The following is a 16344-nucleotide window of genomic DNA, read 5'->3' as shown; positions in this document are numbered from 1 at the left end:
AAGAAGACAGACGTAAATGTTTCAAGAAACAAAGAAATGAAACAGATCTATCTAAATGAACATTGCAAGGGACAGCAAACTGAGAAATAAACACAAAAAGCAAATACAAGAGAAATATCAACTGGTCACATTTTACGTGTTAATTCATGCCTACTTTTATTTTAGCACTCTTTGTTTTAAAGGCAAATTAAGTTGTTTGTTTTAGTCTTTTATTTATTTTTTGTTGGGAGCTCTGGTCCTCCACAGTCATAATCATACTCTTTGACATTACACATACATGACTGATTACCCAGTTGCTAACAAATACATTCAGTCAGCTGGAGGAATTACACTGCTTTTGCCATTTAAATTACAATGCTCATGAAAAATCTTCAAAATGAAAAAAAAAAACATGTCATCAAAATTTTATAAACTAAATTTTAACAACATTGAAATACACCACTGAATTAATCTGATATCGAGTTCTGCTCACTAAACTATGTCGTTCAGAGTTTAAAACTGTTCCCAGGTGAACCTGATGCCCAAAATAAGCACTGGTTCAGCAGATACATCCAACATACTGGTACTGGTAAAGCTTTACCTAAGGTGCTGCTGATTTATATCCATAATGAAACAAGTATTGCATTTTTATTAAACTTTATTAAATATCCCACTCACTGTGTTCGGTTTAGCCCAAAACAGCTGCTGCCTTCTGCAGAAATCAAACCTGAGGGTTTTCTGCCAGAAAGGCTTTCTAATATGTCGAGTTTGTGTTTTAATATTCCTTCTTAAATTGTGTCTTCGGTGGTTGACAATGCAGGTAAGCACGAGTGCTGCCGATAAATTAATGCTTCAGTCACACAGGTGTAGAGACCTGTGGGCAGCCCCAAATACTCATGACCTCCAGCAACCACTAAATCAAGTGAAGTTCATATTTTCATTTGCTAGGTGGTTGGCGACTGGTTGTGCAACTGAATCGACTCAGATTGGTTGCTGGTTGTGGACCTCCCCTACCAATTGGCAGGTAACTACTCTTCAGTGATCAGCACCTGGTGGGTGGGAGATCAACCCAGACTGGGTATATGTAGCAGGATCCTCAGAGCAACTCCAGTCCTACTCACCTTGCCGGACAATTCAGATCTCATTATGTCTCTTTACTCTCCATCCTTAATGTAGTAATGGCTGTCCTCAGGCATTGGTAACATGCTGAATTCAGTAGTTCAATAAGAAAACTTGATGGCAGAATTGGAGAGGGTTGTCTTTGTTTAATCCCTGAGAATTAAGTCTGCCATGTATCACATGCTTCTGCAGATCGTCTGCCTGACAAAGACATCTTCTAACTGCAGCTGTCCTTTTAACCTGGCATCAAAATGGCACCGACCTCCCAGTACCTGGTGACTACCAGCAGCTAACGCACTCTAGTCTTCTGTCTGTGGTTAGTATAGCGCCATTTCTGGTGTTGTTCTGTGGTGCCACTGTAGACACCCTGAAGATGGTGTCACGTCTATGCCAGGCACCCTTGACAGTTGACAGGAGGTGAGTAAGAAGTTTGGCACTTGATGGAGTGCGGAGTACTGACAGTCAATGCTTGACAGTTCACCAGAGAATCCTTAGCTACCAACTTTCGTCAAGCATAAATATAGTGGAAAACAAAAAAGAGATACTTGGCCACAGCTTCTGTTGTCTCTCCACAGAACTTCAACAAATGCCAAATGTCATCAGTTTGATTGTGTCCGCATGTGTCTAAATGTTGTGTTCAGTCCTGGATCATGAGGAAAATGCCAAACACATTATCCCCAAAGCCTGGAGAGACGAGGCAGTCATGCAAGATATTCGTAGCAGGAAGTCATGATGACAAAAGGCAGCGAGTCTACCTGAAGCATGACTATAACACTGCTGGAGCTCTAACCTGGTAGGCTAACTTGTGGCTGTGGAGAGATTTGAATGAATAAGGCAATTATTTTTAGCTTTTTTGGTATCCCTATATCCCAGTGTAATAAATACAAAATACAAGATAGTTCACTCACATGAAAAGAAATTGAAATTTTAATTTCAAATTTAGAATATAAGAATTTAAAGGTCACAATGGTCCATGTATAAAGTACAATATAATGAGAAACATCTGCTTTTTCTATTTTTCAAGTTTACACATAACACCGACAAGAAACTGAGACTCTCCGCCTCAAAGTAAAATTTGCGCCAATTAAAATGTCTTGCAGCTGTAAGGCACAAGTTTTACTACTGTGATACAAGGAATCAAGAAGTAAGTACCAGTGAAACATGATTGTTTATTAACATAAACACTCAACTATGATCAGTAAATAAATTGTGAAATAGTTCACAAATTCAATAAAAAAATTAATTTGCTGGGACAGAGGCTACTGGGGCGGTGCTGGCCGGGACTGGAAATAGGAACTACTGAGCAGAGTGCTGCTCGGGCCTGGAATCGACTCCATGGAGCCCGGAGGGAGGAGGACTGGAACTGCGGACTGCTGCCGCTGCTGACGGGCAGTACGGAAACGAATAAGCATCCCCATAGTCTCCTGCTGAAACATTGACCACTGTTCCTCTGTGAGCATGCCCACCTCGGTGCTCAGGTATTGACAGTACATGACTCGGTTGTTGCTCAACCCCCCAACGGCCGCCTGCAGGGACTCCATAGCTACCTGCAGGGACCTCATAGCCGTCTGCAGTGAGGACATGCTGTTTGGGATTTGAAGAACTGCCTTGTTGACGCAGCGGCTGGCGAGCTTGGCCTTCTTGCCCTTTAACTTTGGGGTTTGACTGGAGGGAACAGGAGACGGAGACCCAGGACGACTTGATGACCTCGCAGGCTCTTCGTCTCCTTCTTCTTCTTCCTCTTCCTCCTCCTCCTCTTCCACTCCGGTATTGGTGGACTGTGCCCCTTGAAGCTTTTTAAACACAAGCAAACAAACATTAACATAAATATCAAATGCATACAAGGCAAGTGCAGACATTTTATAGCACATTTACTTTTGCTTAACTACTTCCCCTGAAACGCCATTAAACAGAGCAGCTACAAGGGAGAAAAAAACAAACAAACAAAAGGGCATATTACTCTACCTTTCCCAGGCTGCTCCTGCGGATGGTCATGTGCTTGTCCAAGAATTTGAACATATCTGAAGTCCACCGCTGCCTGGCTGTCAGTGGTCGTGTTGCTTGCTCATTCTTCTTCTTCCTTAGTTTACCATAGACGGTCCGCATGTTGCGGAACCACCCCCAGAGGAAGTTCCCTGAGCACAGTCGAAAAAAAAACACAAACATAAATGTCCCGTTTAAAAAAAGATAAAAAACGTTAGAGTGTTTTAAGATACTGAGCATCAACAGAAATTACAGAGACATAGCTCACCGGTAACTCCTAGCTCCTCGGCCTTCTGATCCAGCAGCTGCTCTCGCCTGCGCTTGTCCTTGAAGTCGCGTGCTGTCTGGTCGTAGAAGAACGGGTGAGCTGCAAACCACTCTACGAGGTGGTCTTCCTGTTCGGGCGAGAGAGTCGCCTCTGGCTCCATCCGGATCCTCTTCTTGACCCCGGGCCAATGTGACACCATTGGCTTTTCATCCTCTATCTCCAACTCTGGCTCCCCGGTCACAACTCTGTGGCCAACACGTCCGTGCAGGCTGGCTGACGAGCCCGGCTCCAGCATTGTGTGTGGCATGTTGGCAATGAGTGACAGCGAGGGGTCACTGTTTTCGTCCGAGTCCTTCTGGTATTGAGAGGTTGCAAGAGTGATGTCCGAACTGGAACTGGCAGGCAGGCACTTCTGCCATCTCCCTCTTCCTTTCATGGATCTACGTGCAGTCCTCCTTTCCATTGGCGGGATGCTGAATCTTGACACGTTTTTTTGCATCATGTTTGGTGACTGGCTGTAGACTTGTTGGCGCTGTCGGCACACCTGCATTTACAGTTAGAGGTCAAGTGATTAAAAGCTCTCAAGGTCACCAACCAGTCCCGCTGACCGCTCGGCAAGTAGTTATTGAGTGTCTGCAGAGTGTCTGTGTCCATGCAAACTATGGGTAACAATCTGCTAGCAACCAAAGCAATCGCTATGAGGTTTTTGGTGCAACACAATACACCTCTTTGCCATTAATTTTAGCTCGTGACAGCCAGCAACCACTTGCCAAGCAGTCGGGGATTACACATTTTACCCTAGCGACCAGTGGTTGGCAGGATGATAGTCAACTGGTCTCTAGGCCTGTGTAACAGGGGCATAAGGCAACAAAAAAAACTATATACAGTTTCACATTGTTGGTCATATAATTAATAAAATTATATTCCAAGTTTAAGTACATTAAACCTTATTTAAAACTATATATAGCAGAGTATCCAAGGCCAAAAACTGTTTGTGTGCAAAATAAAATTATATTCCCAAGAAAGTTTGCTTCAACTCAAATCATGTCAAACAAATTCTTTTAAAAGGTAAACACAGAAATAGATACATTTCACAGTGGGATTAAGGCTCACTCTAACTTGTAAAAGTCTTGTCTTTGACCCGCAGGGCTCGCAAAATCGCTAGCCCGACGTCCCGGAGCTAGCGATATCTCCGGTCGGGCCACCAAAATCTTTCTCAGCCCCGACCGTTGGGCTATATGATAACCCAACGGGCGGGGCTGAGACAGATTTTGGTGGCCCGACCGGAGATATCGCTAGCTCCGGGACGTCGGGCTAGCGATTTTGCAAGCCCTGGACCCATTTAGTCACCAAAGCCTATAGTGGCTTTCTTGATCATTATGACTTCCAGGAAGCTAACAGAAAGTCCTAAAGGTGATCTTCTCCAACTATCTCTCCTGATATAAATTAACTGAGGTCTAATTTCTTACCTATAAGTACTGATTTACCAATGATAGATTGTATATTACCCCAAGTACAACTAGTATCACTGTTTTATATTTATGTAGCAATTAATTGTACAAAATAATGGAAATGTGAACAACTGGGAATACATTATTAACATGTCCCCATGTGTCTCAGACTTCCCTGTCACGTAAAAATTTCTGCACTACCAAACTGTTTCTCTTTTACATTAACTTTCACATGTCTTTTCAGTTTTTCAGATCATGTAAAGTTCTTCCCACACACTTCACAGCCAAATGGTTTCTCTCCCACATGAAGTTGCATGTGTCTCTTCAGATTGCTTCCTCGGTTGAATCCTTCGCCACAAACACCACAGCCATATGGTTTCTCTCCAGTATGGACTATCTTGTGAATCTTCAAACTTTCGTGATTAGTAAATATCTTACCAAAGACATCACATCTAAACAGTTTTTCTCCTGTGTGAATTTTTATGTGTTTATTGAAAGTAGAAGAATGTCTATATTTCTTTGTACAAATCTTACAACAGAAAAGTTTCTCTCGTGTGTGGATTCTTATTTGAGACTTAAGATGAGTGTTTTGGTTAAATCTTTTGCCACAAACCTCGCAGCTATATGGCTCATAACCCAATGGCCTCTCTGCTGTGTGGACTTTTCTGTGAGCCTTGAAATGCATCTTCTGCTTGAATCTTTTACAACAAACACCACAACTAAATTGTTTCTCTACTGTATGGACACTCTGGTGTCTTTTCAAATCTCGTGAATATGAAAATCTTTTGCTACAAATATCACAACCAAATGGTTTCTCTCCTGTGTGAACTCTCATGTCTCTGTCAAGACTATACCGCTGTCTTAAAGTTGTTTCACAAACATTACAGCCAAATGGTTTCTCTTCGGTGTGGTCTGTCCTCTGAGACTCTACATTTTTCCTCACTGTATGAGATTTCTTAATTTCCAAGCTGGAGCTGGAGGATAATTATTTTTGAATGACATGTCATGTGTTTTTGAAGAGACTGCCTTTGGAGAAACTCTTTATCACACTCTGAGCAGCTAAAGGATTTGTTTAAAATGTTAAATGCCCCCTGACTCTTTATGCCTGACTCAAGTTCCCTGCTCACCTTCCAAACATCATCACTGTGTCTGGTTTTAGGTCCAGAATCTGATACAGGCTCCTTCCAGTCATCATCATCATTACTCACTTCAGTCTCAGAAGAGTCTGAAGCCTTTACATCAGTTTTTGGTTGTAAATAAATATGTGTATCAAGGTTCCCTTCTGATTCTGGTCCTCCACAGTCCTCTTCATCAGGCTCTGTTTTTACCTGTTTAGCTGGGCTGCTGGTCAGAGGCTCCATCTCACTGTTGTCTTCAGTTTGGCTTTGATGAAGCTGCAAAGACTGAGACTTCTCTTTATCATCATCTTCACTCTTTACAGTAACAATAGTGAATGGGAAAGTGGTGACATCAGTCACCTTCAATCCATTATGCTGCTCTCCCTCCTGATTGGTCCAGAGTTCTTCCTGTTCCTCCTTTATCTGCAGAGACTCTCGGTCCTGCTGGTCCAGACCGAGGCTCCATTCAGGGTGATCCTCTTTCATCTCCAGCAGCTGCTGAACTTCTGCAGAAAACAGCAAAACACATGGAGTTAAATTATTATAAAGGCAATTGTAGCACTGGAGTATTCTAGGAATCTGATAGAAATTAGAAGAAAGAATGAAACTATACTGAGATGAGTGAAAATCTTTAGCAAGCTTGTGTTTCTAGTCGACTTTTAGCCTGCAATAAAAGAAATGCTTTATCATTGTACTTCCAGTGAGTGTTTTAAAAGAAATGCTGTCAGGATGAAGGAGTTTGTGAAAGTGAAACAAGTTGGGTTTTTTTTCACTTTGCTTCACCAGAGTTTATAAGAGAATTCCTGCTTCAAAGCCATCATATAAATAATAATTTAAAGGTACAGGCCATGGAATTAGATATATATGTTATACTCATAAATATATATATTGTATTGAATAATGTGTAATTATGTCTTCCAGCAAAGAATGAATCAATTACAAAACCATTACAAAATTACTTGTTTTAAAGCTCAGTTTTTAAAACCTCACGGTGTAACTACAGCCCAGCAGCTCACAGTTTGCCAGGCATCAAATATTTGATCAGGTTAGAAAAAAATAATTCTGAGGCCAACAAAGATTTGAATGGGTACATGAAGCTGAGGATCGGGATTTTTTAAATTATGAGTAATATAAACCATGCAGCAGTATATTAATGACTAATTCTGAATGGATTATCTCCTGAGTGACGTTTGGTCCAATTAGAGCATCTTTCTCCTGCCATGTGATTGCATTTGTCCCTAAAAATCGTGAACCTTCATCTTAATTTTTATCGATGGGATAAAGATTTGGCGTTCATCCTCCAGCTTCACTGTGTGTTTGTATTATGCTAACCATAGCTCTGTAGCTAGCCACCACAACATTATATACCAGCTAGCCCAACTTCAGCAACCCTACAAACGTCACTGGTGTTTCGTTTTCTGTCTTCATTTATGTTGGATAGCAGAGCTGTATGTTTTTAATTTTTCAGAATGTTTTCAGAACTTCAAACTTCATAAATCCTGTTTCTCGTGGATGCCTGGATTTGAAACTTTATTGCAGAGCAGCCACACGGATCATTTTATTAAAGATGAAAGAATTTAGACAGTTTTTATCTCTCAGTGTTTGTTTGGGACCTGAAGAGGAGTTTGGACCCGGAAATGTTTCTTTTCCAAATATTTATTTATAAGTAACTTATGTATGTATGTATGTATGTATATATATGTATATATTGTACTATTCTTAGTTAGCGTATTGTCTGTCTTGTCTTAATGTTGGTTTAAAATGGAGCACTGTAACAAAAAATAATTTCCCCCAGGGATCAATAAAGTATTCTGATTCTGATTCTGATTCTGAAATCATCATCATCATCAATTATTTATTTATGTAGCACTTTAAAAACACACGTGGTAGACCAAAGTGCTGTACAATACTAATATGCACATAGTAATAAAACCAGACATAGCAATAAAGTTAAAAAACAATAAAATAAAAATAAATAAAAATAAAAATGAAAAAATAAAAAATAATAAAAATAAAATAAAATAAAAATGACTAATGACCTCAGACTTAATAGGCGGATAGCTAGGATTATACACTTAACTGGGAGGGGTAAGATGACAGAACACAGCTGACTGCAATCTACTCCGTCCCAGGAAATATATTTAACATACTGATATAAATACATAAAGAATGTTAACATACAGTATTCATCACCTGAGCTAACTGCTCAGTTTAGTTTAGTTTTTTTCCCCCCAGTTTTGCATTATATGTGCGTTTAAAAAAACAGATTCAAATGGTCACTAAATCCAATTCAGTCCAATTCATTTTTATTTGCCTCATACATAATCACATAAAGAGGCTCAAAGAGCTTCACAGGCATAAAAACAAACAAACATAAGAAATGAGGTCACTTACATATTAAAAAAGAAGTTTAAACAAACAAGCAAAACCATCAAGAACACACAGACGTCACACGTTAGGAAAAATAAACTGCATATAAATTACAACTCAGTCCAATTCAAGAGAAACATGTCCATTTTTTCTTTGTATGACATTGTCATGGTTACATATCCATTAGCGCTATTTGGCATGGACCTGACTTGTAAACTGAAAACTGCAAAAACAAACAAAACAACAACAACTTTTATTTGTGTATTTGCTAATGGTTTTTTCATAACCTTCCCTGTCTTTCTCATTATGTTTGGTGCACTCCTATGATATGCTGCTACCCTCACCTATGGCAACGAGCTGTGGGCAGTGACAGAAGTGAAATATTGACACTGCAGATAAAAGTAGAAGAAGAAACAGGACTCGTCTGAAGGATGTCTCTGCTCTCTGTGTAAGTGTGCAATCCTGACATGCACCTCCTGGGGAATGTAACTACATGTCAGGTCAAAGTTGCCAACTAATGTGGTTGTTCTGTTCAGCACTGTTGATTAGTGAGAGAATAACAATCGCTGTCTTGATACAAGGAATAATAATTACAGCATCAATATAACGACTCACAAATACCAGCAGATTCCTGGAAGGAGAATGCTGAAACTACAAAGAATGGGGGAAAACTAGAGGGAAAAACATGTTTTTCTGACAAAGGTGAGGACCCAGTATTTTATTTATTTCTGTTGGCTGGCACTACATATGAAACACCGGGACAAACTGCAACTAACCCATAATGCACCAGCACAAGTGTAAATGCCAGCAAAAATGTCAGCCACTTATGTAGGTTACGTCACCAGCTCCCCACAGAAATCCAAATCAGCCCTTAGAGACCGCGTGGGCTTCTGTGCTTAGACTGCTGCACCTTAAAAGTGGAGCTAATTTGATGCCCTGCTCCACAGACACACAAAGGCACACAGTAAGAAGTGGTGTGTAAATGTGTGAATGTGGCTTGTAAAGCAAGTAAAAAGTAATTTGAGTGTTCAGTCAGAAGAAAACACTGCTATGGTTACAGTTCTGGTCAGAAGTTTCCATCCACTCATCAAGGGCATGAACACCATGGTGATTCTGGCCTTTTAATGAGTGATGCTGTAATGTATGTCTTAAGTTGTCAGGATCAAAGCCTGTTCAGATTCAGAGTCATCTTTATTTGGCCGAGTTTGTGCATACAGATGAGGAATCTGACTCTGGTTCCCTTTGCTCTCTGTATACAAAAAGAAACCATTTTAAATAAGCAACATATTCACAAGGAGAACATAAATATGAGGATACAAGTAACAGAAAGTCTTAAAAAACTATACAAACTATAACAAACGTCTGTATACTGGTGAGTGCAACCTTGATGAACCTTAGATATTAATTTTAAAAGTGCAAATTGTGTAGTACAATGTGCACATGGCCTGAACAGTGGGTTATTTCAGTGTCCATCCAGCCTGGAGGAAGAAGCCATTGCTGTGATGACTCCTTTTGTAAACAGTGCTCTGTAGAAGCTGACCTAAGGCTGCAGCTTAAACCAGGATGTTTAAGGATCTGCAGAGATCCATCCATTCGCTTCCGCTTATCCTTTTCAGCTTCGCGGGGGGCGCTGGAGCCTATCCCAGCTGTCATAGGGCGAGAGGCGGGGTACACCCTGGACAGGTCGCCAGTCTGTCACAGGGCCAACACACAGGGACAGACAACCATTCGCACTCACATTCACTCGCACAAGTACAAACTATTCAGACGTGTCACCACTTTGGTCTTGAAGAACTGTCAGACTCAGAAAGGAGGACTATGGTTAGGATGTTCAGGAACAGCCCAGGAAACATCGAGGCTCATACCTGCCATGAACTGGAAACTACTGTAACACCAGCACAACTGTCCACAGTGAAGCCAGGGTTACAGGGTACCGACCAACAAAGAAGCCTCTGCTCCAAAATCAAAACCTTCAAGCTCAACTGAAATGTGCAGCTGCCCACGTGGACGGGCCAAATGCCTTCTCGAGAAAACTTTTGTGGTCAGACGACACAAAGATTGAGCTGTTTGGTCACAAATACAAGAGTCGAGCTGAAGAATTCAAACCTAAGAAGACTGACTGTCAAACATGCTGTGGCCCATTTCCTGCCAGTGGTACTGGTATATAACACAACGTGAATGGAATAATTAAGAAGGAAAACTACCTCCAAATCCCTCAACTTCACATCAGATCAACAGCTTGATGGTTCAAGCTTGGACATGGTTGGATGTTTCCGCAGGAGAACGATCCCAAACACATCACTGGTTTTGAAATGGATAAAGCAGGCTAGCATTAAACATCTGGATTTACGTGGCTCCGACCTCAACCCTATTTGAGGACTATACTTAAGAGCTGATCTGTGCCAAGGAACGAACCAATTTAAAAACAAAAGTTATGCCAGGAAGAGTGGTCAAATATTCAGTCAGAATTATGCCAGAAGCTTGTTGATGGATACAAAAACAACAAAAAGCTGAAGTGCAGTTTGTTAAGGGACATTTAACCAACCAAAAGTTTAGATTTTATGTTTATATTTGAATCTGTATGTATATTTTTGACCCTGTGTGGATGAAGAGGGGAAAAAAAACACGCATTAAAAATACAATCATTCCACGCTGCAAAAAGATCAGATAAACTCCATATAGAGCTGGGCGATAGAACGATAACGATATGTATCGCGATATAACTTTTACTCGATAGAGAAATTAAGCTATCGCGATAGACCTCGCCGCTCTTGTCCTCTTTTTTTTTTTTTTTTTTTTTAAAAGGTCAGCCAATCCAAATTAAGTAGCGCAGAGCCGAACCAATCACAGCCGCAGCGTCACGTCGCGTGACTTGTTACGTACAGCACAAGTGCCAAGCCGCACGTGTGTTTGTTTGGGAAGCAGCCAGCGGGTAATGGAGGAAATGAGTGTGCCGACTAGAAAAATCAACCGAGCGTGACCGAAGAGAAAACAGATGATGGTTCCAACGCCGGAGAGATTGTCGAACGGAAGAGCCATAGAAGTTCCGTAGTGTGAAGGTATTTCGGCTATTTCAAGTCTGACAAAAAACAGAGTAGCGTGCACTGTAAATTGTGCCGAAAGCAAGTCTGGAAATACAATAAACTGGTGCATGCGTCACACTGTGCGCCACGTTATTGTTTCGGTGAAATGAATTTCTACAATACTGTTACTGTTAATTCTACTCTCTGCAGTGTTTAAATGCTTACATATACACACAGTTACTGTCCCTCCACACATACGACTCGGTTCTGCTTCTATGCCCCAGCTTTGTTTACTTTTTCCCACCGAGGCTTCTAGACTTCTGATTGGCCAACATTTCTGCACGGTTAGGAATCTAGCGCCACCTGCTGCTTTGGCATGTTCATAGCAGCGTTTTCCTTCATTTCTGCCTTTATGTGTGGACGGGATTATTTTTAAAACGAAAACGGAAAATCTCCGTTTTCAAAAATACCCGTGTACGTGTGGACGTAGCCTCAGTCTCTGACTGGAAGCGCTAATTCGTCATTCGGCTTTTGTCAGACTAAAGTAACTGTTACAACTGTTTGAAAAGCTCAGCTATACAACAAGGAGAGATTGAGAATTTCCTTTTAGTTCTCAGTTTATTTGATATTGACAAAAGTTAGTCAGTTTTGTCTGTTCTTCTGTAAAACAAACTAAGATTTATTTTTAGAATTAATATTTTGTTTCTAAGTGGAATTGACAATTTAGTCTGTTTTGTTTGTTCTATTTTGAAACTTAAACGCTTTAGCGGCTGCCTTTTGTGTAGTTTGCAATATTTGCCTTTATTTATCTGAAAAAGTCTCATGTTCCTTAAGTACATCAACCCTGTTGAACTTATTATGGGAAATAAATATTTAAATAAAAACAAGCTGCTGATTATTTCACATTTTACTTGTGAGCAACGGCACATTTAAATCTTACAAATATAGTTATTTGGCTTATATCGTGATAGATATCGTTATCGCCTGAAATGAAAAAAACATATCGTGATGTGAAAAAATCTCATATCGCCCAGCTCTAACTCCATATGACAGTGACATTCGTGACCATGATGAGTGGATGTAAACCTGTGACCACAGCTGTAGATGCAGAATCAGCCCTCCACCCTGAAGCAGATCGGAAACTGGGAAAGATTGGATCGCTGCACTCCTCCTCATAACCAACCTTAACTCACACCGGTGTTACTTGTGTCCTACGAGCTGTTCCAGGATAATGTGAACTGATTTAATGAAGTGAAAAGAAAAAAACCACACACGGCCATCCCTGTCTGGTGTGTTAGCAGCTAGCCCGTTTCCTCCACATTAAATCTGTCGTTATTCTCACCGGAGGTTTGGCTGCCCTCGTCTTTCTGCTGCTGATGGACTCCGAGCGGGTTAATCTGCTGCATCTCTTCGAAGGACAGACTCTCGGCGCTGTGCTGCTGCAGATAATCCGCTCCATTCATGGTGTCCGCAGATATTTTCTGCTTCACAATAAACTGCAGGCTCCTTCGGAGTCAGCACAAAAGATCACAGTCGCACACTTACACGTCACTGCTGCTCGGGTCCCGCGTCTACAGATGACATCATGCGTTATAACTGGAGACGTGTAAACATGAATCCGATACATTCTTCTCTTGGCAATGTTTGCTTTTCCTCTCATAAGTCTATAAATACCAAACTAAGATCTCTCTTTCAGGATGCAAAAAAATGGAAAAAAGTTTGGACTTTACCACAAAGGTTTTTCTTGACAAACAAAATTAAAGAGATTTCCTTTAAGTTGATTCATAAGTTTTACCCTACCAAACAATATTTGTCCAAATTTATGGCTGAAATAAATGTAAATTGTACCTTCTGTCAAGAGCAACCTGAAACAGTTTCTCATCTGTTTTGGTCGTGTAAATTTACGTGTAAATTCTGGAAGGATTTCCACAAGTTTATTACCGACTCTGTTCTCCCTAATCTTCAACTGTACTATAAGGATGCTATCTTTGGCTATTATAATTTTAAAGACAAGGACAATGATGCTTTCTTCTTTATAAATTAGGTTTTATTTTTGGCAAAATTTCATATACACAAAAGCAAAGTCCTCGGCAGAAAGCCTGAACTTCTTGTATTAAAAATGGAACTTGCACAATATATAAGGACAATCTCCTCATCAAAAAACACTAAGGCTCTCAAGACTGTTAACATCTATAACCAATTGAAACTGCTAACTTGATTTTGGCTCTTGCAAACTTTTGTTTATTTATGTTCCCCTTAATTTATTTTATTTTTTGTACTCACTTTTGTCTCACTGTCCTTGTCACTCTTTCTGTTCCTCATTGTACTACCACAATGTCATCTTTTATGTGATCCCTGTTTTACTTGACTGTATGTCTAAAATGTGATAAATAAAGTAAAAAACAAAAAACCAAAAACATGAATCCGATGTTATTATTATTATTGTAATTTTAAATAAGTAATATAATCGAGTTCTAAACAGGATAACTTTTCTATTCCAGATTAATTTCACAATTAATCTTAGTTTAAAAGTATTAATATATCTGCACAAAAATACTTTACTGTTCCTTTAGGTGACATCTCTAAGATGAATGGGCGTGAACTAATAGATAAAGGTAATGATGTAAGATGCAATCATGCTAGGCGAAGGAGCATTACTGATGATGTGTTTCACAGTGGTTTTTGTTTCAGTAATTAGAATATTGGTCTTGGTTGTGATCAGAGTCCCTGGGTGCGTCTTGAGGGTCACTGTGGTGCTGGTGTTCTGTTCTTGGTCTCAGTGGTCTGTAGCGTTTGCCAGAAAACACGTTTGGCCGTGCTGAGGGAGATGAAGGTACCAAGGAATTTGAAGGTTGGCACCACTGATGCAGAGGGGGCCAGGTCTGCACCGCTGCTCCTTTGTTTTCCAATCTCAAAATCTCTGTAGGCAGAGTCAGTCGTTGTATCACAGGCAAATGTGATGATGGGATGTCCAGGATGATAGTGCTGTATAGTCAGTAAAAAGCATCCTCTCAGAGCTCCTCTGGTGTTCTGTGGCATCCTCAGTGGACCACTTTGCTCTGGTAAGACTGCTGTGTGTTGAAGGTGGGAGCGAGACAGCCTGTGCTGATCTGGATAATGGTGAGACTCAAAGTTGGGGACATGGCTGGTCTGACAGTGTTATGCTATAGCTGCCTGTGACAGGACACATCTGTCTGCTATTCATCACCTCACTGAAATGTGGTGCTGGTCCCTTCTGGAGCATTTTAATGGAATTATCAGACAAATAATAACCACAAAAGAAGCTCATTAATCTGTTTTGGTGACTGAAATTCATAGTATTTTATTAGTCTGTTGCTAATAAACCACCAGGTAACTGTGTCTGTACATTAACACCACCGCTGGCTGCTAATTTAACACACCACTTAAATATGATAACTTCTCCAAGAACCCTAATTCAGTGGCAGCCAAATCAGTAATATTTAGGCTTCAAAATGCAGAGTCCAAAAACAGCGAGTGACATCATGGGTACGACTTCCATCTTTTAGATACAGTCAGGATTCAGTGCTACCTGCTGTTTGGTGACGCTGTGAAAGAAACCAACTCAGGTGCATAGCTAAAAAAAAAAAAAGAGAATAATTGAACTCCTGAGTTTATAAACTTTGTTGCAAGTGTGTGATCTTTTGCTATGAAATAAACTGATGTGCAAAAGTCTTGAGCCAACCCTCATTTCTTTATATTGTGCTTCCAAGGAGACACATGTCCTTTAAAGTTTGGAGAATTATTCCAGAAAGAAACAACAGAAAGCTGCCTCAGAGTTCAGACTGTAAAAGAATAAATCTGGTGACACATTAATTTTCTAGCTAATTATACTTGTATAAACTCTTTTTGCCTCGTACACTATATTTCCACATGTTTGCGAAATATGAAGAAATGAGGAGCTGCTCGACACGTGCACAGTTCTCCGCACTGTCTGCCTTTGGTGCATCGCTCTAAAAATCTCCACAATCCACCAAACTGTCTCTGGCTGGATGGTCTGTTACAAATAAACCAAAAACAAACAAAAGGCCAAGAAATATTATACAGTAACATTTAATCATGAAAAGGTCGAGTAGAGACCATAGAGGGACGAGTGTCCATTCAAAGGGGCGCGATAGGAGGAAAATACGGCACACAGCTAAACCACAGTCTTTTAAAAAATAAAGTCAGTGCACAAATAATCTTACAAAGATTGCATAATATAAAGAAAGGTTATAAAATTTCCCAGAAATAGTGCAATTTTACCACCACCAGGAAAATAAAATAAAACCTGCCCCAATGTCGATGCCAGTCGTCTAAACGCTCCGCCGGAGAGCATTTTGGTTTTCGTCACGCGAAACGTTTTGAACTAAATGCTCTGCGGTCTGGAGGCAGGGCTCGGAGTGAAAAGAGAGCAGATGTTTCTGGATGGCTACATGTTACTGAGACACAACACACACATGCAAACAAACTCTTCATTGCACTTGGGAAAATGAATATAAAATGAGTTTCTATACAATAGTGTATATGGGACAGTCCAGAGAGGCCCACCTGTCGATACTCAGCACACACATTTAACTTAAAGCAGAGCCAGTGTTTCTACTCAGTCTGCGGACTAAAGGCTACATGTGTGCACAAACATACCCACAGGGCTTCAGTTTTCACATTTAATAAGGACATAATAGCAGAAATCCCACTCATTTCCTCCACCAAAGGTATATTTCAATGTTTCTTGTATGTAATACATCTTTACAAACACAGCTCTGACACTGAGCTCCTATTCACCTCCAGTAAAAAGCGCCTTACAGATGAATGGCAGCTACTGCATAAACACATAAATGTAACTTATCCCTGACACCTCAAAAACAGAGTCACACACACGACCGGGCTCAGGAAAGGAAATAGAATAAATGCTGGAATAAATGTTGCTGGCTGTTTTCTGAAAATTAGAAGAAATCCAAGAAAAGGTAATAACTCTGTGCTACAGAGTTGGACCACACCAACACGCCAGCAACACACAAACACACCCACACATC

The 16344-nt window shown here is 40.5% G+C and overlaps 1 protein-coding gene across 2 annotated transcripts; it reads right to left on the bottom strand.

Moving 5' to 3' along the window:
• Positions 1-1997: 1997 nt before the first annotated feature.
• On the bottom strand, positions 1998-12856 carry LOC113027986 (uncharacterized). 2 transcript variants are annotated; one of them, XM_026177878.2, is made up of 6 exons: positions 12654-12856; positions 6279-6424; positions 6129-6203; positions 3350-3893; positions 3064-3233; positions 1998-2891 (listed from the first exon to the last, which is right to left on the bottom strand). In XM_026177878.2, the coding sequence occupies exons 1-6, from the start codon at positions 12772-12774 to the stop codon at positions 2358-2360; spliced, it is 1590 nt and encodes a 529-aa protein (XP_026033663.1). In that variant the 5' UTR covers positions 12775-12856; the 3' UTR covers positions 1998-2357. The 2 variants fall into 2 exon arrangements, with proteins under 2 accessions (XP_026033663.1, XP_026033662.1); XM_026177877.2 differs by having other exon boundaries at positions 6129-6424.
• Positions 12857-16344: the final 3488 nt, after the last annotated feature.

The sequence above is a fragment of the Astatotilapia calliptera genome, chromosome 8 (genome assembly GCF_964374335.1).
Source record: "Astatotilapia calliptera chromosome 8, fAstCal68.1, whole genome shotgun sequence".
In the NCBI taxonomy this organism is placed as follows: Eukaryota; Metazoa; Chordata; class Actinopteri; order Cichliformes; family Cichlidae; genus Astatotilapia; species Astatotilapia calliptera.
Note: the sequence above shows the minus strand (reverse complement) of the source record. Positions and strands in the feature narration are given on the sequence as shown.